Source organism: Grampus griseus (assembly GCF_964374135.1).
Source record: "Grampus griseus genome assembly, chromosome: 17".
Taxonomy (NCBI): Eukaryota; Metazoa; Chordata; class Mammalia; order Artiodactyla; family Delphinidae; genus Grampus; species Grampus griseus.
Genome location: NC_139011.1, coordinates 15,398,354 through 15,425,264, shown reverse-complemented (window position 1 = coordinate 15,425,264; position 26,911 = coordinate 15,398,354). Strand labels below are relative to the sequence as shown.

At 37.1% G+C, this 26,911-nt stretch overlaps 1 protein-coding gene across 1 annotated transcript in view; it reads left to right on the top strand.

The window, feature by feature from the left end:
- Positions 1-26,911, top strand: part of FAM91A1 (family with sequence similarity 91 member A1) — a 42,641-nt gene that overhangs the window by 12,216 nt on the left and 3,514 nt on the right. Inside the window, exons 7-23 of the mRNA XM_082674390.1 lie at positions 224-314; positions 730-792; positions 3,967-4,073; positions 4,596-4,634; positions 5,197-5,309; positions 5,738-5,853; positions 6,704-6,813; positions 7,124-7,210; positions 9,250-9,382; positions 12,920-13,068; positions 14,383-14,517; positions 14,655-14,768; positions 18,819-18,891; positions 20,877-21,026; positions 23,034-23,138; positions 23,666-23,789; positions 25,387-25,456. Coding sequence (XP_082530516.1) covers positions 224-314; positions 730-792; positions 3,967-4,073; positions 4,596-4,634; positions 5,197-5,309; positions 5,738-5,853; positions 6,704-6,813; positions 7,124-7,210; positions 9,250-9,382; positions 12,920-13,068; positions 14,383-14,517; positions 14,655-14,768; positions 18,819-18,891; positions 20,877-21,026; positions 23,034-23,138; positions 23,666-23,789; positions 25,387-25,456 — 1,779 coding nt within the window. The remainder of the gene's footprint in view (positions 1-223; positions 315-729; positions 793-3,966; positions 4,074-4,595; positions 4,635-5,196; positions 5,310-5,737; positions 5,854-6,703; positions 6,814-7,123; positions 7,211-9,249; positions 9,383-12,919; positions 13,069-14,382; positions 14,518-14,654; positions 14,769-18,818; positions 18,892-20,876; positions 21,027-23,033; positions 23,139-23,665; positions 23,790-25,386; positions 25,457-26,911) is intronic.

Here is a 26,911-nt window from a genome sequence, read left to right as displayed (position 1 = left end):
ATTGCTTTGTTGTATGAGTTCTGTTGGTAGCATATTTTGGCACCTTAATTGATGGTTGTGTGTGGCTTTTTTTGTTTGAATTCTAGAGTAAAAAATGAAAAAAATATGTAGTTCATTCAACTAATGACTTATAATCATTGGTTTAAACATGAATAGATTTCAGGAAACTTACCAGTTAGTTAATTTGGACAGGACCTAATTGAAAATATTTTGCTTTTCCTAGATATGCACTTTGCCCGAGAAATGCGCTATTGATAAGATCATTGATGCAGGCCCTCAGCTCTCTGGATCACTAGATTACAATGTAGTACATAGTAAGTGGTTAGTAGAAATGGTCTTTCGTCAACATAAAAAATTATTTTAAGCCATCAGCAATTTATAGCAATTATTTATCAATTAGGTAAGAACAGTAATATTTCCTAAGGAATGTTATTGTTTGAAATGTGACCTTAGTCCATTGTTTTCCAGTGTGGCTATAATTAGTCACATAGATTAGAAATTTATACAAATGAATCATAAGAAAAATTTTGCAGTTCTGAGCATTTGAGGGAAACCAAGATTTGAAAGCTTTGATGTAATTTTTTTTTCTTCAATCTTTCTTTTTTCCTTTTCATATATCATTAAGTTGTAAGAATCTTTACAGAAAATCAGGAATAAAGTTTTTATTCTAATTTTTTAAACTACAGTGTTTACTGGTTCATCTAAAACAAGATACTTTTGTTTCTGTAGGTTTATATAACAAAGGATTTATTTATCTGGATGTACCAATATCTGATGACAGTTGTATAGCAGGTAAATATGTGCTAATATTTCTCAATGTTTTTTGAATGGCTGCTAGGTGCTGGGCACTGTGTGTCACCTGTTAAGTTAGACACATATCATTCTGGGATCTTTGATGTTAGAATTTTTCAAAGAAAAACATTTCTTCCTCATTACGTTGCAACTCATTGAGGTGGTTTTAGTTAAATTCCTTTCATTTTTATCTTTTGTTGGTGTAAGCACTGTATTAAAATAGTAGAAATCTGAGGTAAATTTCTCACAATCCTAAATCAAACCAGTGTTTTTATACATTTATGTCACTTTTTAAACCTTGTTCAGTGCATAAGTTTCTACATATATTCAGTAATATCATACAATTATATGTTCTTCATTTTACATTATTTATTTATTTGTTTATTTATTTATGGCTGCGTTGGGTCTTCGTTGCTGCGCGTGGGCTTTCTCTAGTCGCGGCGAGCAGGGGCTACTCTTGGTTGCGGTGTGCGGGCTTCTCATTGTGGTGGCTTCTCGTTGTGGAGCACGGGCTCTAGGCACGCGGGCTTCAGTAGTTGTAGCACACGGGCTCAGTAGTTGTGGCTCACGGGCTCTAGAGCACAGGCTCAGTAGTTGTGGCGCATGGGCTTAGTTGCTCTGCAACATGTGGGATCTTCCCGGACCAGGGCTTGAACCTGTGTCCCCTGCATTGGCAGGTGGATTCTTAACCACTGAACCACTAGGGAAGTCCTTGTTCTTCATTTTTACCTGACATATCTGTGTCTTATATCTTCATGTCACTACCATCTTTTTTATCTTTATCTCTTCCTCCCTTCCTCTTCACCCACCTCCCCAAGTTAAATCAATATTAAGACCCTTGTATATTTCAATTTAGTAAACCATTTCCCTATGCTGGTTGTTTAGATCATTTCCTTTTTTAAATATTTTATTCTTTTTTATTTTATTTATTTATTTATTTGCCTCAGTGGTGATGTGGTTAACATTCTTGGACACATCCTTGGCTTTTTTTCCTCTAGATTAGATTTCTTACCAATTTATAGAAGCACTTGTTATATTAAGATTATGTATTATAAGTGTGTTTTCCATCATATCTTTTAGGTATTATTCTTGTTTGTGATATATTTTACCATTCTAAGATATTGTGTAATCAAATATGAAGTGTCACAAAACCCCAGGGACCTTACTGTTAACAATGAGTGTTGGGGGCTTTTCACAGCACTACTTCCTCCTATCAGGTTATCATAGTCTAGTGTGTCCTGACCTCTATTTTTTATTTGTGTTACTATGTGTTTATGGCCAGGCCTTCCTTGTCTATTTTTTTCTATAACTTTTTTTGCTATTTCCAGGTATTTTCTTTATTTTTATTTTTGTTAATGTATTTTTTGAGTAGGCAGTAATTATGATTATAAAATACTAAATTTACAGAAGAGTATAAAAAGTCTGCTTCCCATGCCTGTCCCTAACCAGTCAGTTCCTCTCTCAGCCGCCACTAAGTTTCCTGTATATTCTTCCAAAAACATACTATGCACATAGGCATATATGTATATATCCTTTTTTGTGTGGTTTTATTCTTACGCAGGTGGTGTATCCAGCTCATACTTTGCTTTTTTAATTATACGTTGCTACTATTCCATATCTCTTTATGTAGAGTTGCCTCATTCTTTTTGCCTAGATGTAAATTGTGTATTTCTAACCTTTTAGTGCCTTGTTTCTTTTTTCCTTTTTTTTTTTTTTTTTTGCGGTACGCAGGCCTCTCACTGTTGTGGCCTCTCCCGTTGCGGAGCGCAGGCTCTGGACGCACAGGCTTAGCGGCCATGGCTCACGGGCCCAGCCGCTCTGCGGCATGTGGGATCTTCCCGGACGGGGGCACGAACCCATGTCCCTTGCATCGTCAGGCAGACTCTCAACCACTGCGCCACCAGGGAAGCCCATTGCCTTGTTTCTTCATCTCTAAGATAGGGTATAGTTTTGAACAACTCTTAACATTAAGAGGATTAAGTGGAATTGTATATATAAAGTAGCTAGTAGTATAGTCTGGCACTTAGTAAGCGTTCAGTAAACATTTACACTTCGTATTCACACAGCTGAGAGTGTAGGAAAAGAATTAATTATATAAAAAATGGGATTACTAAAATATTTCTAAAAAGAAACCTTTGATCCTTAACAGTCCTTGGATGATTGGAAATATGGGTAGCACTAAATCAAAAAATGACATGAGCCAGAGCTGTAAAGTAGAGAGCCTATCCTGATGTATACATTGTGGTTCTTCACAGTGTCTTCTTTTTGACCACTTGAATTTTGTCTTATATCTCTCTGTTGGGAATAATTTAGGTTTTGGGTGCAGTTAGGTGGTGTTAGGGTTAGAGGACACAAGGACACCCAAATCCTGCTATGGCCTAGGCACACGCCTTCTTCCCACAATGTTTTCAGGGGAAGTGTGCCCACAGGGGAGAATGGCAAAGGAAAGCATAGTGCCTCTTTATTGTTGGCCAGGCAGAGCACTCTAGTAAAGTGGGTTAGAGCATCTGGACCAAAGAGATGGAGAGAAGTGAGTATGAATAAATAGGTGGGGAGCATCGATCGGGCAGCCTCTTGTGTGGAAGGTCTTGACCCTCTTCCCATCAAGGAGGTTACAGAATAGAAAGCCCCAAAGAGCAAATTATACCAGTGATAAATGTGGCAGTCACGCAGATGAATTTCCCCTTTTCTCAGGATGGAGCAGGGATGATGTGGAGGGCAGAGAGCCAATACCTTCTGTCCACCTGGTTTTGGATAGCATGGTGACTTGCAGTTCTTCCTTCTCTGCTTTAGACCAGCCACCTGCTGCCCTAGACGCATCAGAAACACACCCTTGGCGGGCTTCCCCATTCTGGAGCAGCACCGGCGCCCCTGCCGTTCTACCAAGTCCATGCCTCTAGCACTTCTCTGCCTCAGTAACGCTGAGAGGTCCATGGGGATGAAATTACTCTTTGTAGGATTTATGCTCTGCCATAAGAGTCCACTCTGTGTAGACAGCATTGCATATGACCTTACTTCGGGAGTTTTAGGAAAACTTGCTATGGAGTTGGTAAAATGAATCAAAAGCTGAATTCAGTCCCTAAGTTGGAGGTCTCTTTCAATTAGATGTTTGAATTAAACTTTCTTGTTTTATAAAATTATGTCACTGAGAAAAGTCTATTTTGTTTATTTTAGTTCCTCCTCTTGAAGGTTTTGTAATGAATCGAGTGCAAGGTGATTATTTTGAAACTCTACTCTATAAGATATTTGTTTCAATAGATGAGCATACTAATGTTGCAGAGGTAAGTATGATAGCATCTTATGAAAGAACTTAACCTCAAGATTATAAAATAAGTTTGTGTAAAGTAGATAAAATTATTTAATGATATAATTAAAATATTTTCAAAGTCCACCCATGGTTAGATCTTGGACCATTAATATACTTAAGTTCACTATTCTTAAGTTACTTCCTGCATATATATATTAAAATTTTTTTAGTTAATAGCTTATGAATGGGTTAAATAACTTTATATGACTTTATAATAAAAGCATTGTAGACAATTGACTGATCTGGAAATTTTTTTTATTTTGAATGAGACGAAATTACAGGCTAAGTAATTCAGTTGTTATGGTCACTGCCTGGATTTGTACTCCCCTAAGTGTCTTAGAGATATGGAACGAAAAAAATTCTGATTACAAAATTTATTCAGACTCAGTTATTAATAATTTAAATTTTTCTGATTATGGTCAAATGGTCTATTACAACTGTGTAATATGCTTATGATTCTTAGAATGTAAAATATTTTTAAAATTTTATTTTCCAGCTTGCAAATGTTCTTGAGATAGACCTATCCCTGGTTAAGGTATGTAATTTTTATACTCTCTTCACTTGTGATAGGAATACTGAATGGATTATAGATTTTTGTCTTGATACTGAGAAACAGAAGCAGTGAGATTCTTATTAGCTGTCAGAGGAAGTGTGCACAGTCGGGGTGCTTACAAAGATAGAGAAGAGCAAAATAAGAACCCTGAACCAGTATTCCATCCCAGGGAGTGAAAGCTGTACTCACAGGTCTGTGCCCACCAGAAAGCAGCCTGACTTGTGTCTTGTAGTGTCTTGTAGTGTCTTGTAGCAGTGTCTTGTAGTGAAGTCACAGTATTTTGTAATGAAGTCAGATAAGCAACAACTTCCGCTTCTTTGGGGGTGGATCCAGGGAGGCCCAGGCCAGACAGTTGGGAGCATTCCCTCTCCTACATATGTGAAGACTTTAGTGGAAGACTAGGCCTACTGAAAATTTTTTCTTCTAGTTATGGGATGAAAATGTTTGAGGCTCACTGTAAGCATAGTCCGTAATAGTTTTTTCTCTACAAACATTCTGAAGTCTAGTTTATTTCAGATGTTCATTTCCTTTATATTCCTTTCAGAATGCTGTGTCAATGTACTGCCGATTGGGGTTTGCCCATAAGAAGGGACAAGTAATAAATTTGGATCAACTTCATTCATCGTGGAAGAATGTTCCATCCGTAAACAGATTAAAGTAACTCATTTATTTAGTAGGAGAGTTTCTTTTTGAAAAAAGCATTGCTTTACATACAAAAATTTTACTTATTCAACCTGTCAAGTGAGGTGAACCATATATATATATTAGTGGTGGTTAATCTTGTGTGTGTGGTAATCTTTTTTAGAATTTGATGAAAACTAAAATGCTTTCCCCAGAGAAAAGCTCATACAATATTTTACATATAATTTTTAAACATTCCCAAATTTCCTGAAGCCTATCCATGGGTTTAGTTAAGAACCTTTTCTGTGTGTGCAGAGTATTTTGGGACTGTGTCTCAATTTGGGGCTTGAATGTAAGAGTGGATTTAGGTGGATGTTCATAATTTAAGTACTGACTTCAGTAGCTGTTTTTATATATGATCATTTATATGATTTTTAAAAAGTGAATGTATTCTTCATTAATAGGAGTACTTTAGATCCACAAAAGATGCTTCTATCATGGGATGGCGGGGAAAGTAGGAGTCCTGTACAAGAAGCTTCATCGGCTACTGACACTGATACAAATAGTCAAGAAGATCCAGGTTAGCAGTAACTCAGTTTGAGTCTGTCTGTAGATAAGCCATGTGTCTGCACATACACTCATAAAGCAAACTCTCCAGGCTTACAATTATTTTGTGGTTTGTTCTGGATTTCAGTCATTCAAAAGTAGTCTTTGAGTACTTACCCATATGTTGGACCTTGTGGTAGATCTTAGGGGTATAAAATTGACAAGAATATGGTAGTTTCCTTCCAAAACTAAGTCTGGAGAGTATAACCATAAAAACCACCACAGTGTGAGAAGCATTATGGTGCTTGTGGAGCGCAAAGAGGAAGAGCCCTCTTTCTGCCTAGAGAGGTTTAGGAGCCTTCATGGAGAAGATGATTTTTGGGTTGAGAATGAATAAGAGCGTGCCAGCTGACGAGTGCAGGAAGGCCATTGCTTGGGCTAAGCACAGAGGGAGGCAAAGCATAGTGGACAAGCGGGCTGCATGTGGTTTTGTGTTGGGAGGGGAGAGGGGCACACAACATGGGCTTCTGCTCCTACCCTAAGTAGCTCTGTTACCTGAGCCAGGTGACTTGTCTGTAGAGGTTAGGCTAGGTAGTCTTATTGATCTGACAGTGATCAAGTCTTGGTTTATTACTGGTTTTCAAAAAATTTACTACAAAAGTGAGTGCCTTTAAAAAAAATTTTTTTTTTGAACTTTAACTTTTTTTTATCTCTGTTGGAGATAGGTAGGATTGGGACCTCTTGTGACTACAGTGTTACCTATATTATGTACTTTCTGATTATTAAATGAAGCTGAAATGAAATACTTTCTCATTCCAAATGATAAGCAAAGAACAGTTTTCACTTACTTGATTTTTAAACTATGATTTTTTTTCCCCCAACAGACACAGCCAGTATAAGCAGTTTGAGTTTGTCTACAGGATATACAAAGCGTATTGCATTCCTGTTTGACTCAACTCTTACTGCCTTTTTAATGATGGGAAACCTTTCACCAGTAAGTCAGATTCTTGTTTAAATACGAAAATGTTTAAAATAAAGATTAGATATAAAATAATTCAGTGCTTTTATATCTTTTTTTAAGTACTAGATTTTTTCCGGAAAATGCAGCTGCCTTTGTCTTATATTCCTTAGAGGAATGTCGGAACTTTTTAGTGAGGGCTACTTTTGTTATTAGAAAAATCAGCTCCTCACCCACCCTTAAGTTTAAATGTATTGGAAAGCGTAATATAAATCTAAGGGAAAACTACAACTTATTAATAATAGGCTCAAATAAGGTACATTTTAGTTTTGTTTCTTTATTGCAGAACTTGAAAAGCCATGCAGTCACAATGTTCGAAGTTGGCAAACTCTCAGATGAGTCTCTGGACAGCTTTCTTATAGAACTAGAAAAGGTAAATCTAGATAGCTTATTATGGGATGTCAAGGCATTTGCAATCTTCTCTTGCTTGATAAAACATCAGTTATTGATTATGTAGATTTTTCGTATATTCTTGTTCACTGCTACCTCATCGCACTGTAATACCATGGCAGGCATTTAGGCTTAAACATATTGAGCGGATGAATGAATTTTGTGATTTAAAAACAGTGATTTGTCTACCTCATCTAAGCTGTTAGCATAATTTGATATAATGAAGAAATCTTAAGTCTATGTGTAATTTTTTAAATTGCACTTTTCTAAAGTAGCCTTTAACTTTTTTTTTCAGTATGACTCTAAGATCTACTCTTAAGCAATTTTATTTGAAGTTTTTGTTCCACTTATCTTAAATCTGGAACAGTGTCCCTGGGTATCGTGTTTATGTCCACTCTCACTACCGCTTTTAGCATCTTGAAGACTTCAGCCATATTTGTTCTTAACTGTCTTTTTCCTCATGAATACAACCTAGTTTTCCTTAGCTCTAAATCTTGATTGCCCTTTTGGTGTTTTTCATTCCCTGGATATTTTATTCTGCTCTCTGCACTTCTTTATGCAAGCAGTTTGTGTGCCTAATCTATTCTTTGACTAATAATTTTGGTAACTTTTGTGCTTTAGTGGTGAACTCATGTATGTTTAGAGAATTTTTTATGATTTTGTACTTCCTTTACATCTCAGAAAAGAGACTTACCATAACATTTTTTTCCACTCCCCCTTCTCCATAGGATTTTTACTTTTTTAGTGCCCGAGATAATCCTTGTTATTAATTTGTCTCTTTATCTTTTATCTTCATATTTTTATTATTTCCTCAATACTTTTAATATCTTGTTTAACCCTATATCTTATTGTGTATCATCTTTTGCGAGTAAATTTTTTATATTTAGCACATTTTAACGTGTTTTCCTGATTTTTATTTTTCTCACCTCAACTAGTGTTTTATCATGTATAGCAAATTGGAAGATCCCTTTTACACTTTATATATCTGTATTCTTTTTTACCACATAGTCATTCTTGGGAAAGCCCTTTAGTCTGAAGTTTAGTTTAGTTTTTTTGTTTGTTTGTTTTTGCGGTACGCAGGCCTCTCACTGTTGTGGCCTCTCCCGTTGTGGAGCACAGGCTCTGTATGCGCAGGCTCAGCGACCATGGCTCACGGGGCCAGCCGCTCCGCGGCATGTGGGATCATCCCGGACCGGGGCACGTACCTGTGTCCCCTACATCGGCAGGCGGACTCTCAACCACTGCGCCACCAGGGAAGCCCTGAAGTTTAGTTTTTAAAAATAGTTTCTTAGCTATTTTTTTAAGCTTCATCTTGATTAATCAGTTGATCTTATTAATTTCATGCAAATCTAATTTCGTTATTTCCCCCTGTAGACCTTTCCTTCTGTTTTTTGTGTTGTTTCTGGAATGTGTATGTTTTTACATATTAAACAGGTGACTGACTCAGTGTCAGAAGAGCATACATGTAAACCCAGTGAAGGCAGGAGTTTTGTCCGCCACTCTCTCCTTACATCCTAGAGAGGTCATAGCACATAATAGGGACTCAGTGAATCCTTGTTGAGTGGTTTTAAGCTGTATGTTCAGCAGTGTTGAACAGCTGTGTTGAATCACATATGCCATTGTTCCTTGCAAAGTTGTGAACAGGGTGATAAGATAATGGCATAATTGGTGACCATGGATTGGAATACTTTTCTGGATGAAACAGAATATATACATCTTGGAGTTTTTAAAGCACCTTATTTGAATCATATATGGAACATACAACGTATAATGGTACAATTCAGCATTACTTCGTTGCTGAAGTTGTTGGTTTTACTTGCTGGGGTAATTTCTGTCATCTTCAAAGGTATAGTCACATGGAAGCCCAACCACGATTGGGGTTAATATTTGTTTCAAAATCGCCTGGGCAAATTTTTGATTTACTGATTTTAAATATCTTAATATCTCTACTGTATGGTTATATACTAGAATGAATGGCATGAGAGTGGTTTTTGTTGCAAAATTTGTTTTCTCTTGGTTTAGGTTCAGAGCACTGGTGAAGGAGAAGCACAGAGATACTTTGATCATGCACTCACTCTGAGAAACACAATATTGTTTCTGCGTCATAATAAAGATCTAGTTGCACAAACTGCACAGCCAGACCAACCCAATTATGGTATGATAAAAATACTTGATTTTGAAGACATGATCCTGTGGAACTTCTTTCTAAGAAGTTAAACAGGTCATGCTCACTTATTTAATCATCACTTATTTAAAACATTTTGTGTAGATAGCACATTGAATTTATAACTGTTGGCTTGTTCTGTGAATTTCTTTACTCGTCAGCTGTTCCTTACCTTGTTTTACTGTTTCTCCTCTTTTATGTGCCACTGACTTTTTGTAGTATCTAAATTTGTTTAGTTACCTACAAAAAGAGTTGGAGTGTTAATTTGTTTAAGTAGCTGATGGGATATAGAATAGGCATTTGTTTTGAGAGATGGACAAATGCCAAAATTTATTTAGGAAGCATGAAATATCAAGAATGAAAGATTCGTTATATAAAGATAATAAACAGGGTCTTCCTATTCAAATGCTGCTATAATAGTTACTAAAGTATTTTACTTTGAAGAATAAAAAAGGGAACAGATAACCTCATTTCAAAGAGTTAAAGAAAGAAATGGAAGCAGTTTTAATCTATTGATGAACTCTAATGTGGCTCTTGCCCTGGTGTGCTCTCTCAGTTTCGTGGTGGAAAGAGGTTCCCGAACTTTAGTTGAACTGATGGTATTAGCTCCTAAATTGTGGAATGGCGCCCAGGAGTGTGTGTTTTTAAAAAGATGCAACAGCTTGGGCACCAGTGTAAGAGCATTACACTGTGAATGTAATTACATTGTGAAGTCTTCGGACATTCACAGGAGTTGCATTTTGGGACACTGAATTCTTAGCACCAGTATCACATTTAATTTCACTTATTCTTTCATTTACCTAAAAGTTCTATTTTCTGGCCAAGAGCCATCATTTTCTTAGTCATATCCATTTTCATTCTACTGCTTTCATCAGCATCTGGCTTTCTTTTCAGCTCAACTAAAAAAATTTAGGGCAGAATCACTTGTCACTTTACAAGAGTTGTTGCAGAGGAGAGGACAAAGATGCTGGGTAGTTTAGCTGAGTGAGGTTAGACACACTTAGTACCTAGTGACTCACTTCTTCAGCCTTGGGGTGTTTGGTTCAGAGTTGTGCTTTAGCAGTATTACAAATGCTTCCATGCTGGAGCTCTTTCTGAGGTTATTCATAAACAGTTGAAACTGAGAATATTAAATCACCAAACACCAAGAGTCTGAAGCACTTATTGATAAGCATTTGTTGATAGTAACCATTTTTTGGTTACCAAATATTAGATCTTGTGACCTAACAGTGAGTGGCACAGTCTTAAATATGTCTCTGGATGTACAAATCCTGGAATTTCTGGGACTTTTTAGTGACTTATCGAGATAATGGGTTAGAATATTTGAACTATTCTGTTATAGCCATCTTTTACTGCCAGTCATAGAGTGCAAGAATATTAGTGCTAGTGACCAGCCAGGGGTAACTCAATTTATAGGTAAAGAAATTGAAGCTTATCTTGGTTAAATCTCCTGCCCACTTAGTCATTAAAACCCATATAGTTAGTAAATGGAAGAGCTGGGACTTGAATCCATGTCTCTTGAATTTTTTTCCTTTGCTCTGTTCCTTACATCATCTTCTCTTGAACACTAAGGTTTTTATTGATTTATTCATCAACAATTTGTTGTTTAATAGGTTGGGCTAAACTTTGTTTTTCACCATGAATAGTCTGTGTATCATCAACTAAGTTAAATGGTAAACCTAAACCTATCCTGTGTGAAAGTAAAGTATAATTCTAACCTTTAAGGTATGTTTAATAGTTGACTATTTCTGGAGCTTAGAATAATTGATATGGCTCCAAAGTTAAAATGTGATTAACTCCTCCCTCCCCATGAGACCAAATGGGCAATTGTTTATGAAGTTTCATTCTTTTAACCAGCCTTTCTTAACTGGGGCTCCTCATTAGAACCACAGAACACAGAAGATGATTTAAGTGACTGTTTCTCAATTTTTCTTATAATGGCGTATAACTAGTACCATTCTAGATTCATAGAAAAGAAGGTCATTCATTCCAGATAAAGAATAACTTTTTAGGGCATTAGGGCTTAATATTCTCCATGTTGAGAAAGGTAACTTTCTGTAGGTGCCAGGAGTGATAACTTACTCCTTTTTAAACAAGAAATTCTATAGTATTGGTGTTTAAGCATCTTGTTTTGAGTAGCAAGAATTTTTTTTTACGTCACTAGTAATTTGTAGTTTGAGTGTATCATGTAGTACTTGGTATTCACTGTAAAGCAAAAAGTCTTCTGATACTGTCATAGAAACAAACCTCTGATATGTGTGAAAAAGACTAGTTTCTTAGTAATCTTTTGGTTTTAGACAGCATGAGGCACTGCTTAAAAAACAGAAACAATGTGTGGTCTAACTTTTTTTCGTTATTTATAAGCATAATTTTTTTTTCCAGGTATCTTTGTCTTTAAAAAAGATCTCTTTTCCCTAGGATCAGTACAAGTGAGACCTTAAAGCCACTGTTTGTAATTTGTCAGTCTAGTACTATGAAATGTTTAGAAATTAAACCTCATCTGTAGAAAAGCAATCACAGTTGTAAAAACTTTGTTTTAACCACCATCAACTCTTTAGACTTCCTTCCATATCCTAGTATTCAGTAAATATTTTCTATACTTGGCATTGACAATGTTGAGTTTTACCTGAAGCTTCTAACTCTTTTGTGTTTCAGAAAAGGGCTTACTGCAAGGACCCACCCTTTCTCATATAACTTAGTTAAGATCACAGGCACTCCCCTTGTTTATCTCTGAGAGGCCAGACGCAGACAGACCCTCCAAATTCCCTTTATCTTTTTAGAGAGCAGCAGGACTGGTATTTTCCAGAAGGATTAAGAATGGGAACACTTAAAATCAGTTGCATGCTAAGTGAGTTCCTGCTTTATGGACTACAGTTTAGGCACATGTTTCTAAATGAGGAATTCTTGCCCTTCTGGTCAATTCAGAACTTGGCTGCAAAGTTTTTATGGAGATTGAAAATTGGAGGAGGGAAGGATACAGCTTTCCCATGGCACTTAGGCTTTCATAAGATGCCACTGCCATGATGGAGAGGAAGTAAGATAAAGCAAACATATTTTTAAAGTATAAGGTTAGCCTGAAGAAACACCAGTAGAATAAAGACTTTCAGCTTTAAGTCTTAAAGAGTCTTATTGGTCTCCTAGGAAATAAAGTGCTTTATTTATTTATTTTTATTTATTTTATTTTTTTAAAATTTTTTCCCGGTACGCGGGCCTCTCACTGCTGCGGCCTCTCCCGTCGCGGAGCACAGGCTCCGGACACGCAGGCTCAGCAGCCATGGCCCACGGGCCCAGCCGCTCCACGGCATGTGGGATCCTCCCGGACCGGGGCACGACCCCGCGTCCCCTGCATCGTCAGGCGGACTCTCAACCACTGCGCCACCAGGGAAGCCCTAAAGTGCTTTTTAATAGAGATATTCTACCTTATTAAAAAAATTTAAATCTCAAGGCAGGTATCAGTGTTTCATCTTAGACTCTTTTTTTTCACATTGTCAGTCTTTCATTCTATGTATGTGGTTGATCATAATTCAGGTTTTCCTCTGGATCTCTTGCGCTGTGAAAGCCTTCTTGGGTTGGACCCTGCAACTTGCAGCAGAGTTCTAAACAAAAATTACACACTGCTTGTTTCCATGGCTCCTCTCACCAATGAAATCCGGCCTGTCAGCAGCTGCACCCCTCAGGTAAAGACTCACTGGGAAGCTCACTCTGCTGCCATTTCATCCTTCCTCATGGCGACTTGAAGGAGAGGTTTATCAGTCTTATTGTATTAATTCTCAATTTGTAGATAACCAGATATTAACGTCATCAACTCAGAAAGCAGTTTTGTATTTTTTTGCTGTTGTAAAATGTTATGTTCAGTTTGTGAGGTATAATTGGTACATTTTATATATGTATTATCTAGTGACTAGTGACACATTCAGTTAAAATTTTCTTCTTGAATGCAGGATTTTAAAGAAAATGTTTTTGGCTGCTCTGAGAAGGAAACCTGGTTTACCTTGAGGGATAAGATAAATTTAATTAGGAAAAATGAAATATTTTGGAAGTGGGGCTGTGATGCTAAATAAGCTGAAAAGAAAAGATTATGCTTGAAAGCTAGAACTCTAGTTATCTTTAAAATCGTGAAAATGATTGCTGGTCTTTTACTTTTTAAAAATAGATCAGTTGCGTTTGTTTGTATACTTAGCAAGGCCATTGTGACATGTACCATTTTCAAATAGTGAGCTTTGTGCTCTGTTCTTCAGTGCTACATCCTTCCTGGTTTCCTAGATGTGCTAGGTTTAATGGTGTAGAAGAAAGGAAGGGATTCTTGTACCAGGATGATTTTGTTGCCTGTGCTGATCTAGCTGCCTCAGTGCGCCCACTCCCCCCTTACCCCAGTTTTGTCCTCTGTTAAGCAGGAGTGATTGTAGATTTGCAGCCCCCCCCCAAACACACGCGCGCGCACACACACACACACTTCCTTCTGTTCTTTAACACAGCCTCTGGTCATAGTAGGAATCCATGAACTGAATGAATGGATGAATGGTAAGATGGATGGAAGGATACATAGTCCCTTTTGAGAAAAATTATTAATGATTGTAATAACTAACACTTTGATACAGAGCTTGTTATGTGCTGCCAGGTACTATTTTAAACCTTTAACAATGTCCTTAAGAGATAAGTATTTTGTTACCATGTTACAGATGAGCAAAATGAGGCACAAGAGCGCTTAAGTAACCTTAGGTGATAGGGCTGAGGGGATGAAGCCAAGATTCAGACTTAGGCCATCTACTCCAGAGTCCATTCTCTTAATTGCAGTGATAAGCCATGCTTTCTCAATTCCAGTGTAAGTTTGAAACTGTTTGAATGGATCCTTTAAAATTTATCTTCATAAAGATAATAGGAGTTAACACTTACATGAGGCATTAGCTTTAAGAATATACTTGGTCATTTGTGAAGTTTGGCTTCTTTAGATAAGTATTTACAACTTTATCTTACCTGTTTTATGATTTTAGCATATTGGACCAGCTATCCCAGAAGTCAGTTCTGTCTGGTTTAAACTGTACATTTACCATATCACCAGGCAAGGACCACCATCTCTTTTGCTGTCCAAAGGTACAAGACTTCGAAAACTGCCAGATATATTCCAGGTATGTTGAATGAGGTTTTTTTAAAAATCATTTTTAAGGACGATAGAAACTGGTAAGCAGTATTATAGATAACTTTCTTAATTTTCTTTGTTTGTTTCTAAATGCTATGCTGTGTTTTATTCATTTCTTTCCCATAGGGTTATGATCGATTACTAATAACTTCTTGGGGTCATGATCCTGGGGTTGTTCCTACATCAAATGTGCTCACGATGTTGAACGATGCCCTAACACATTCGGCGGTTTTGATTCAGGTACAGTTACCTTATTTGAAACAGTCAGTTTTGGATTTTTATTTTAAAGATCATAATTTGTCTAGCTTTCTGCTGAGTCGCAATCAGACATCAGTAATTTGACATTTGTAAAACTGAAATGTAAGGAAACAGAGATGTGCGTTTTAGTCCTGGCCTTTGTCTAGCAGCTTGGGAGTGGTGGAAACAGCAAAGGCTTTGAAGTTAGACCCAACCTTGAGTTTCAGCCTCATCTTTTGCTACCTGTGTGGCCCTATTTTTTTTAATAGTAGCCTTAGAATAGAGATGCAGTTCACATACCATATTCCCCAATTGAATTCAGTGATTCAGTGGTTTTAGAGTATTCACAGATGTCTACAGTCAGCACCATACTCAATTTTACAACATTTTTCTGGACCTTTAGTTCTCACTCCCCTATTCCACGTTCACCACCACCACCCCCCCCCCGCCCCACCGCCCCAGCAAGACTAATGTACTTGCTGTCTCCCTAGAATGCCTGCTTGGGGCATTTCAGATACATGGAATCATATAATATGTAGTCTTTTGTGACTAGCTTCTTTCCTGTTGTCAAGGTTCATCATGTAGCATGAGTACTGCATTCCTTTTTATGGCCAAATAATATCCCCTTGTACGACGAAACACATTTTGTTTATCCGTTCATCAGTTGATGGACATTTGGATTGCTTCTACCTTTTGGCTATTACGAATAATAATAATCACTGTTATAAACATTTATGTACAGGTTTTTGTGTGGATATGTTGTCATTACTTTTGAGTGTATCCCTAGGAGTGGAAATGCTGAGTCATATGGTAACTCTGTTTAACTATTTAAGAACTGCACCATTTTACAGTCCCTCCAGCACTTGGTATTATCTGATTTTTTTATTATAGCCACCCCAGCAGGTGTGAAGTGGTGTGTAACATTTTAGAGATACTCCTCTTATACTTAGTTTCCCATCTGCAAAATGGAGATGGTAATATCTACTGTGTAACAACAAAAAATAATAGTGACAGCTAATGCCAAGGTAAGCATTTTTAGCCTTAGGATTGTTGAGAGAATGAAATGAGAAGGTGTGTGTGAAGTGTGTAGCACACTTTCTGGTATGTAATAGGCTCTTTGTAAAGATTTCATTAATTCATTGAACTAACGATTGTACTTGCCTTACAGAATTAGTAATTCTGTACTAATTAATGTGCATATACAAATAAGATGTGGTCCCTGTCTTCAAGAAACTTAAAGTCTGGTGGGAAAAGTTGCATAAGCAGTCACTTCCATTTTTTTGCTGAGTGCTAAAGAGAGTTATACAGTGCAAGCATTAAAGAGAAGTATCTTTTTAGCCTTGGAACAAGGCTGATTTAGAGGAGAGCGAGGCCAGGCAGAGGGGTCAGCATGAATAAATCTCTGGGTAGAGATTTTTTTTTTTTCTTTTTCTTCATAACTATTTCCCTGGTGCCCAAAAATAGTGCCTGACTCGTAGAAGTTGCTCAGTGAGTGTTTGTTGAATAAATGAATAGGAATACGAAGTGGGAGCATGTGCTAGGGCCTATAAGCTGTTATGTAATTTTGAGGGGTGAGCTGAAGTATGATGGAATGGTGGTCAGAGATGAGTCTGGAGAAGTAGGCAGGCCCTGGAGGGTAGTGGACCTTAACTGTCCCAATGTAGTGCTTAGACTTTCCCCTTTAGATTGATGGCAGCCAGTAAAGGGTGCTGAGCAGGGGATTAACATGGTCAGTTTTGATTTGGAAGATCAGCCTGAAGACTGTTGAGAATGGCTGGGTGGGAGAAGACAGGATTAGGATTCAGTGTTGGAGACCAGATAAGAGATGAGGACAGCCTAGGTCACGGAAGTGGTAATAAGAATGAAAAGGAAGAATTATTACAAATATAAAATAAATAGAATTGATCAGATGTCTGAGATGGCTGTGGGAAGAAGAAGAATGATTGCTGAGGTACTTGGCTTTTGAAAGTGGAAGAATGATGATAGCACACAGAGCCGGTTTATGGGGGCAGATGAGGTGGTGTGTTTTGGGCCTGTGGGACATTTGGGTGGTGGAGATATTTAGGAGGTAATTGAAATTATTCTGAAATTCAAATGAGAGCTTGAACAGGAGAGATTGACTTGAGTGTCAGCATCAGCACGTGGATGGTAGTAGAAACCGTGAGACGATGCATTAGCCAGCCAGGGCAGACATGAAGTAGGGGTGAGGGGAGATACACAGTAGAGTGGGTTAGACATGGACTGAAGGGTCAGTCTGCCTGAATTCACATCTTGATTCCACCACTTATTGGCAATGTTTGGCAAGTTAAATAACCTCCTTGAACTTCAGTGACTTCACCTGCAAATTGGAGATGATAACAGTTCTTATCTTTATACGGTTGTTGAAAAATGACTGAAATGGATGATCTACGTAAAAATGCTTTAGACCATTGTTTAGCACGTCGGAAGATCTCAAAAAATGTTCGCTGTGGTGGTGGGAGAAGAGTAAGAGGAGTTTTAAAGTGTCGTTAAGGAGTTCTGCCTTTGCTAAAAAAGAATGCCTCTTTTATTAAATTTTATGGAAAAATTCACCTTGCTGGAACTTAAAACACAACAAAATTAAGATTTTGATTAAAACCATGCTTTTATAATAGCCATCTTGTTTAGGGTTGAAATCATAAATGTATCAGTGGAATAGAAGCAAGATGTCAGAAATATATTCAAGTTGTTATATGAACCAAATAAATGAATGTGATTTTTTTCCCTGAAATTATTTTTTTTCTTTTATGTCACGGTATCTTGAATTTGAATAAGGTATGGGTCTCTTTTAAAGGGAAAAAATGTATAGATCCCCAGTGTTAAATTTTCTATTATAACGATTTGAAATACATGTAAACATAAAATTAAATTCCTCATGCTTATCATTCTTACACAACTGCAAAGCCAAAGTGAATTTAGGAATTAAATACGAAAAACTAACAAAATTTAAATGAACAACACTAATTGAGTGTGATGGGTGAAAGTAAATTATTATTTGTAATGTGGGACTGGCGTGGTTAGACTCATAGATTTTTTTCAATTTAACTTTTGATAGTAAATTCACATGATTCAAAAATAAAACACTATTAAAAGATGCAGAGAAAAGTATCACTGCCCTTCTAACACTCTACCCAGTGCCCACTCCCTAACTCTTCTCCAAATCAGACAACCACATTAGTTTTTGCTGTACCCTTCTAGAATTTCTTTTTTTGTGTGTGTGTGGTACGCGGGCCTCTCACTGTTGTGGCCTCTCCCGTTGCGGAGCACAGGCTCCAGACGCGCAGGCTCAGTGGCCATGGCTCACGGGCCCAGCCGCTCTGCGGCATGTGGGATCTTCCCGGACCGGCCCACAAACCCATGTCCCCTGCATCTGCAGACGGACTTTCAACCACTGCGCCACCAGGGAAGCCCCTAGAATTTCTTTATGCATGTACAAGCGGTTACACACTGAGATGCCCCATGCTTTTTCCACTTAGCAGTTGGAACTTTCCATTTCACTTTGTAGAGAGCTTGCTCTTTTTTGCAGCTGCATTGAAAATACATACATTAATTTATTTAATCAGTCCCCTACTGACAGGCATTTTGGTTGTTTCCGATCGTATATAATTATGATGTTGCAGCAAGTAATTTTCAATATATGTCATTCGGTGCAGGGTTTTGAGATTTACATTCCTAATCCATGGCATGCCAGGTTATCATGGGGATCCTCCACCACTTTTCTCTCTCAGCGCTGCAGCTGACCCTTGTGTGAGTGCACTTGATCTCATTAAGGCTTCACTTGGCTGACACCAGATTTACCTGTTTTTTCATTAGCCCATACACTCAATTTGATACACATTGCCTTAATAGGTTAATATAGACTTCAGATTGTCTTTACTGAGCTGGAGAAAAATAGAAAATTGTTGAGAGCATTTTGATGGAGTATTAATGTGGAATACACCATCACGAGGCACAGTCTTGTTTATCGTTTGAGTGTCTACTATTGGAAATACAGGTTTCGCGTATACCTTTCAACTTGTGTTTTTTCGTGTTTAGGGACATGGTTTGCATGGGATAGGAGAAACTGTCCACATACCTTTCCCATTTGATGAGACAGAACTACGAGGAGGTACCTGAATTTTGAGTTGTATCCATTTGACTTCTTTATGATGAATCTTGTCCACAATTTGGTGGAAACATAGCAGGAAGTAAATTCTTAAAATTTTTAAGTTCTAGGGTCTTAAAACTATTCTGCTTTTAAAGAGTATTGGCAAAAGGTAGTTTTCTGTCATGTGCCTGTTCCTACAAAGAACTAATAGAATAAGACTCATTTAGGACCTAGGCCTAGAAGGAATACTAGTCTGTCTTGGCGATGAAGAGACTAAGTAGGTAGCTACGTAGATGGAAGACTAGGTTTTATGTATGTTTGGCCTTTTAGTTTCCTTTTATTGTTTATTTATTTGGAGGTTGGGGGAGAAGACAAGTCATAGGGAAGATTTTACGCTTAGAAAGTTGATTTTCCCCCCCCCCCAGTGTTACATACTGGTTTTTTTCAGGGGCTTTTATGGACACTAATGAACATTTCTATACTAACTTACAGTTTACAGAGAAGTTGCATGTATTTCCTGTTTCAGCATTTTTTTTTTACAATAACAAATTTTTTTTAAAAAACTTTTATTAATGGTCAATGTGTTTTGATTTAAGTTTGTGCTATAGTATTAGAAGCCCCAAATCTAGAGTCATTGTGTAGAGAAAATGAGAAAACACTAATTTACTTTTTAATTAATGAAAATTTTTTTTTACATTTTGTTTTTCCTGTTAGAGAGGACTTGAGTGAATAGCGAAGTCTGAGCTAAATTTAGCGGGTTCGAATCAAGGGTGAAAAGCCTGTTTAATGTTATCTCTTTTTAGAATTGTGAGCTACAATACATTTGATGAAAGATGCCTGGAGAATTTCTATAAATGCAAAATCATTCTTCCTTTTGTTTAAATATACCTTTCCTCTGTTGAATATTAAGAAAGTATGTATATTCAAAAGAAAAATACTCTCTGATTAAAACTTACGTATATTTATATAGCACTTGTGTTTCCTGCTCCATGCAAAACTTTCATTCTCTAATCTGTTGTTCTTGTTCTTAGAATATTGCTTGGAATTTTAGAGAGCAGGGAATCGTTCAAGTAATTTAACTTAATTCATATAAGAACTTTTCTTCTAAAATGTTAGTCACTAATGCCCCTCCTCGCCCAAAGCAGGGAAAAGGAAGAAGATTTTTATAAGTATTTTTTCTTTTCCACATGGCTAGGCTGCAAAAGGCTCACATTTGAAATTAAATGCTCTCTTTTGGCTGTTGTGAATAAATGTGTACAAAATTTGGAGAAGAGAGTTTTCTCTTCCAAAAAATAGCCCCTATTCAGAAATAAGTATTTCTCTGCAACTAAACTTCACTAGTTAATTCTCTGATACTTTATAAATTCTATGGAAAAATTTATCGTTCACCAGAAGATACAGGATAGTGACAGCAGGATCGTAAAAATCACAAAATCTCAAGAACTGATTAAGAAATCTCTTGCCTTTGGAGATTACTGTGCGAATTCTAAAAAAGAGGAATATTCATATTTGGTTATAGAGCATCTTTCTCTTTTGTAAGTTCACATATTTGTGAGAACGAGCTGATATTTAAATAATTTGATTAGGGATATAATTTCAAGTACTTAGTTAGCTTTAGTTTCAATAAGAATACTTTTTACTTTTCTTAAATTAAAAAAAATATGATGTGTATTTAATGCATTTCCTGGTAGAAACCCACTAAGTAAGTATTTGAGGCAGAATAGAACTACAAAGTGAAGCCTAGGGAATTTGCCACTGACTGGCCCTATTTGATTACTTAGCAGGTCAGTTGTTTTGCTACATCAGTTGCCTTCTGAAGTCTGTAAATATGTTGTATGTGTACAGCATCCTTTTTCATCCAGAGATATTTCTTCATTGGAATCAATCTTGATAAAATATAAAAGTAGTTCTAAGAATTGTTTAATAAGAAGAAAGTATATTTAAGTTTTTGGTGTTTTGTTGTAAAACTATTTACTTATAATGTGATGTCAACTCTTTGTTCTTAGAGTTTACGCGTGTCAATATGGGTGTTCATAAAGCATTGCAGATGTTAAGGAACAAAGTGGACTTGCAGCATTTTTGTGGATATGTCACCATGTTGAATGCTTCTAGCCAACTTGCAAACAGAAAACTCAGTGATGCTTCTGATGAGAGAGGTTAGCCACTAGCTGGGTTCTTTGAATTAAGATAATTGGTACTGAGTTTATCATAAGCTTAATATTTAAAAAGCATGGGTACCTTTGTGGGGATGTTGACTTATTTAATACTTAATGTTTTTCCACTGAAAGATGAGAAAATATTCTGTGACATCATTGGGACAAATATCAGTTGTTCAAATGGAGAAAATACTAAGAGCATAAGTAAAGAAGTGATGACCTGGGGTTGGAATACAGAATGGTTATTGGGTTTTAGCCCTTTACTGTCGTATTTATGTTTATAGGCTTTAAATTAAGTTCCTTTATGGGGTGATGGTTTCAAAACTTTAGTCTCTTTGTAAAATTATTTTCAATCTAGAATGAGTAGTTTTTCCCTTTCAGCTTTCCTCTTTCTATCAAGGCACCATTGTCTTGTTATGCAGGCCTTAAAAATCATATCTTTATCTCATCCTTCTCCTTTCCCACTCAACCCAGTTAGTTTCCAAGTTCTGTGAATTAGTCTTCAGAAATGTCTCTTATATCCATTTCTTTCCCCCTCTCTTTAATTCTCTGTAACTGCCATTCTAGTCTGAGTTTTGATACTTTATACATGTTTTATTGTGACCATTTCCCGCTTAGCCTTCCTGGCCTCATTCTCTTCTTTCTGTCTCCAGCCTGTCCTGCATATTGACAACAGCTAATTTTCCTTAGATACCTTTTTCTTTCTAATTTAAAAATGCATTTTCAAATCACCTTCTCATAGTTACTGATTGTTTCTGTTCTGGCATAATTTGGCTTGTATGTGGGTTTGGTTGCCATGATGTCACCTCTGGTCCACGACTCTAGGGAACCTTTTAATTCAAGTCTCTATCATTGATAGACTGTATTCGCTGAACCTCTTAGTTTGAAATCCTGAGAAAATATGATTGATTGCTAGCCATCCAGTGGACTGAATTAGTATCCACTCCTGGTCCATTTACCTTTGGCCAGAGGAGTTGGGTAACTTTCAACAGTTGACTGCCAGGTATCACAGGAGCATTTTTAGAGAAGAGGGCTGTGGGTTAGGCAGTCATTTCAATGAATGTCTACTGTAGCTGTCATGTTTTATTTCATTCATTCTATAAACATTTACAAAATACCTCCTTAGGTGTTGGAGATATTTCTGTTTTAAGTCCTAGGGAATAAAGACCTGGAAGGAGAGACAAGCAAGTGAATCAGCCTACTGTGTAGTGTTAAAAGACTGAGATATGGGGGTCTGCTTCATGAAGTGCTAAAGTAGGACAGAGAAGGCATATCCCAGCCCAGTTGAGCTATCAGAGAGGCCTCTTAGAGAAGGTAAAGTTTGAACTAAATTTTGAAAAGTGAGGAGTTCGCTACACACAGATGATTGTTGTTTATTTAGAGTGTAGCAACCTTTAGGCAGAGGGAATCAGGCAATAGAGTAGCTCATCTTGGCCAAAAGAAAGAGTTTGTTGGGCAGTAGTAGATGAGAGTAGAGAAGTAATAAATGAGATCTAGAAGATCTTGGAGGATCTTTCATGCTGAAAGATACAGGGAGTCAAAAAAAATATTTTGAGAAGGAATGATGTAATCAGACTGCATGTTTCTATGGGGATAGAAATGACTTTAGTAATTCTCTAAAAGGTCTAAACTTGTGTTCTGCCTTTTTAATCCTTTTTTTTTTAGGTCAGGGCTTTACAAGCTCAGTACTATTTATGTTTGGAGCTGGATAATTCCTTGTTGTGGGGGGCTGTCCTGCGCACTGTTGGATGTTTAGGATCTCTAGGCATCAGTAGCATCCCTGTCCCCATTCATGGCAACCAAACCATGTCTTCGAACGTTGCCAAATGTTTCTTGGGGGACAAAATTGTCCCCCTTTTAAGAACTACTGCTTTAGGCTAAAGACTGTTCATTGTTTTCCGTTGTCATTTCTGTTGCCTGAAGTCTTCTTTCATGTTAGGACTGACTTATTGACAACCTGTGCCAACTGCTAGAATCCTAATATTGTGTATGCCCTTTAATTATAAGGAGAACCTGATTTGGCTTCTGGCTCAGATGTGAATGGGAGTACAGAGTCATTTGAAATGGTCATTGAGGAAGCAACTATAGATTCAGCCACAAAGCAAAACTCTGGTAAGGCTTTAAAAATTATTTGCAATCTTGGACTAATTTCTGAGGTTTGACTCTTTTGTTAAGTCACTTGGATATCGTTTGTCTGCTCTTATTATAATGGACTTTTTCATAAGTATTTTCTAGGAAAGAATTTTATATATTTAGAATAATAAAGTTAGTTAAAATATTATAAAACTATGATCTGAGAATAAAAATGTTTTATTTTTCCTATGTTGATTCTCTCATCTTGTAGATGTCCTGCACTACTTTTTTTTTTTTTTTTTTTGGTAAAAGACCACTTTGAGCATCTGTTGAAAGCTGTAGGCCTTCTTCCCAGAAGCATGTACATACTCAAAAAACATTCTTTCCTGTTTCAGAGATCCACTGATCCCCTCTCTGAGTCTTCTCCCCTGCTAAGCCCTTTGGTGGATGTCAGTAGGGGGTGGGAAGAATCTATGAAAATTTCTGGAGCTCAGTTAAGAAACCCTGGTTGGTCATAATATATATAAATATATATATGATTAATAACTTTATATATCCTTTTGTAGTTGCCACAACAGAGGCAGATTGGGTTCCTCTCGAGCTGTGCTTTGGAATTCCACTGTTTAGTTCTGAATTAAATCAGAAAGTGTGCCGAAAAATTGCTACACATGGCCTTTGCAGAAGAGAGAGGTGAGGGCTTATGTTTGTTGTCATCTTTTCATCTATGAGACTTCTTAAGCTCTCAATATTAGTTGCTATATCATACATTGTCTTATTTCACACATGATCATAGTATTTGCCTTGTGCTTATTTGTTGATTGAATAAAAATGGCTAGTTTAAGGGTTTGCTATGTATTTTAAAATTAAAGTTCAGTACCTCAGAAATTAGGCACATGCAAGTTTTTTGGACACATGTTTTGGTTAATTATATTTACTTAGTTACCCAGATTGGGCAAGAGTACGGTTAAAATGGGCATGCTTATATGACTGTATGAACCTAGTTTTTTTTATTTTTTGCGGTACGCGGGCCTCTCACTGTTGTGGCCTCTCCCGTTGCGGAGCACAGGCTCCGGACGCGCAGGCCCAGCGGCCATGGCTCATGGGCCCAGCCGCTCCGCGGCATGTGGGATCTTCCCGGACCGGGGCACAAACCCGTGTCCCCTGCATCGGCAGGCAGACTCTCAACCACTGCGCCACCAGGGAAGCCCTGAACCTAGTTTTTTTTAATATGTAAATATCAATAGAAATTCTCTTTCTTAACATACACTCAAGTTATGTTAATAGTGATTATCTCCTATAATGGAATTATGGCTGACTTTCTAAATTTTCTTCAGTTTCCACATTTTCTAAAATGAGCACATATTATCAGAAATGATATGTAGATTTTATCTCATATGCCAACTCTGATCCATTGGGAATGGCTGCTAAGAGTCAGCGTTGTAAAGGTTCTGAGACCGTCTGGTTTAGCCAAAAAGAATATCATTGAATCTGATTGTCATGGTGGGTGGCTTGGAGAGATGATATCCACAGATCTTGACATCTTTATTTAGGAAAACAAAGTTGGATAATAATTAATTTAATTGGCTCAATGTAGCTTATATCAGAAAATTAAAAGTACTTAACTGACAATTTTAATAGCTATCCTGAAAATAAAATAACATACATGAATAAAAAAAGAAATACTATATAGTTTTAATGATTGCCACTATAATTGTTAGCAATTTTTACATATTTGAAAAATGTGTACCTAAATTTTTTTTTTTTTTTTTTTGGCGGTACGCGGGCCTCTCACTGTTGTGGCCTCTCTCGTTGCGGAGCACAGGCTCTGAACGCGCAGGCTCAGCGGCCATGGCTCATGGGCCTAGCTGCTCCACGGCATGTGGGATCTTCCCAGACCGGGGCATGAACCCGTGTCCCCTGCATCGGCAGGCAGACTCTCAACCACTGCGCCACCAGGGAAGCCCTGTACCTAAATTTTTATTTTAGAAGTTTTCTTGTATTTAACATTTGTATTTGGTAGTAGCTTAAACTTTTAACAATAATTTTCCAATTTTGGTTATGCATGATGTTTTATTTCGAAATGGTCTTTTTATGCACTGTTACTCTGTATTATTAAAAGAAGCAGAAATTTCATTGACGGGAACCATTGAAATTGTTTTTTAAAAATTTGTATGTAATTAACCAAGATGTATATACATATATAAATGTGTTTAAATTGTTAAAATTAAACTCTTGTGAGATATTAGTTTTTGTCATATTTGTTTTAAACTTTTCCCCTTTTTTTCAGCCTTCAGAACCTCTTACATTCCAGTAGAAAACTGTCTCTACAAGTCCTTAACTTTGTTCACTCATTCCAGGTAACAAAAACCAAAAAAATCCAAATGGTATTTGCATAGGGCTTTTATAGTATGCAAAACACTTCCAGGTTTGTTCTGAGTCTCCACAGCAGTAAGACATGAAATAAGCATTATTTCATGCTTATTTATGCATTTTAATTTATAAACAAAGATGCTGAAATTCAGGAAGTTAACTGACTTATACATGATTTCAGTGGCCAGGTGTTTAGGAAGCTTGGACTGTTTGTTCTTTGCTGGTGCTTCATTAAACGGAAATGTGTTAAGCATCTACCATGGGCCATGCACCGTGCTAGGCGCTGGTTCTTGGGTCAGTACACTTCCATTAATAACTGCAGTGATTCTCCATTGCTGAGAGGGGGTTGTCTGTTATGGTAGTGAATGCCAGTGCTCTAGACCTTTTATCTTCCCCCCAAGGAAAGAAAGGATACTCTAGACTTGATTTGTAGGTAAACTTTTAGAATGGAATATTTTTGTTTGGTATATCTGTTCTAACATTATGAAATCAGTATTTTGGAGTTTGGTTTCATTCATTCTTTGAATAAATGATTGAGTCGACTCTATGCCAGACCCTTTACCAGGTGCTGGGGAAACAATGATGTCTAAGACACTAATGGAGCTTAAGTGTTGTATGAGACCATAGTCGAGTAAACATCGAAATATGTGAAGCAATTACAGATTTCAGTAAGTGCTTTGAAGGAGCCAGGCTCCTTCAAATCTGATGGAATCCAAAGGTAGACCTAATTTAAATACATAGAGATGATGCATAAGCTGAAACCTAAAGGATGGGAAAGAGTATTCCAGGCCGAGGTTAGTAGGTGCAAAAGTTCTGTGTCAGGAAGGCACTCGGCCTGCAAGGAAACGAGAAGGCCAGTGTGGCAGAAGCCTCGTGAAAGAGGGATGATGGGAGGAGGTGAGGTTGAAGAAGAACGGAGAGCCTTCTAGAGTATGTTAAAGAATATGTATTTTATGCTGAGTGCAAAGAGAAACTGTTAAAGACTTTTAACAGAGAATGACATTATTTTTAATTGACTCTTTTAAAAGATTAGTTACTGTTTAGAGAATAGATTAAAAACAGACAAGCACAGAAACAAGGTAAGTTCGGAGACTGCTCTAATAGCCCAAGTAAGAGGTGTTGGTGGCCGAACACCCTTTTTAGTTTAAAAAAAATTTGCATGTATCCATAATAAAGGTTTGTTTATTACATGTATATACTGTTAAACGTGTAATAATATAATAAATTATGTATATTATAAAGGATACACAAAACCAGGAATTTTATCGGATGCAATAAGTAGATACAGGATTTAAAAAATTTTCATGGTACTGCACCCCACTTTGGAGTGAGTACCCCACTTTGGAGACCACTGGCCTAGACTACGGTGGTGGCTATGGTGAGTGAGTCAAGTAAACTCATTTGGGATGCACGTTGGAGGGAGACTGATAGAACATGGTGAT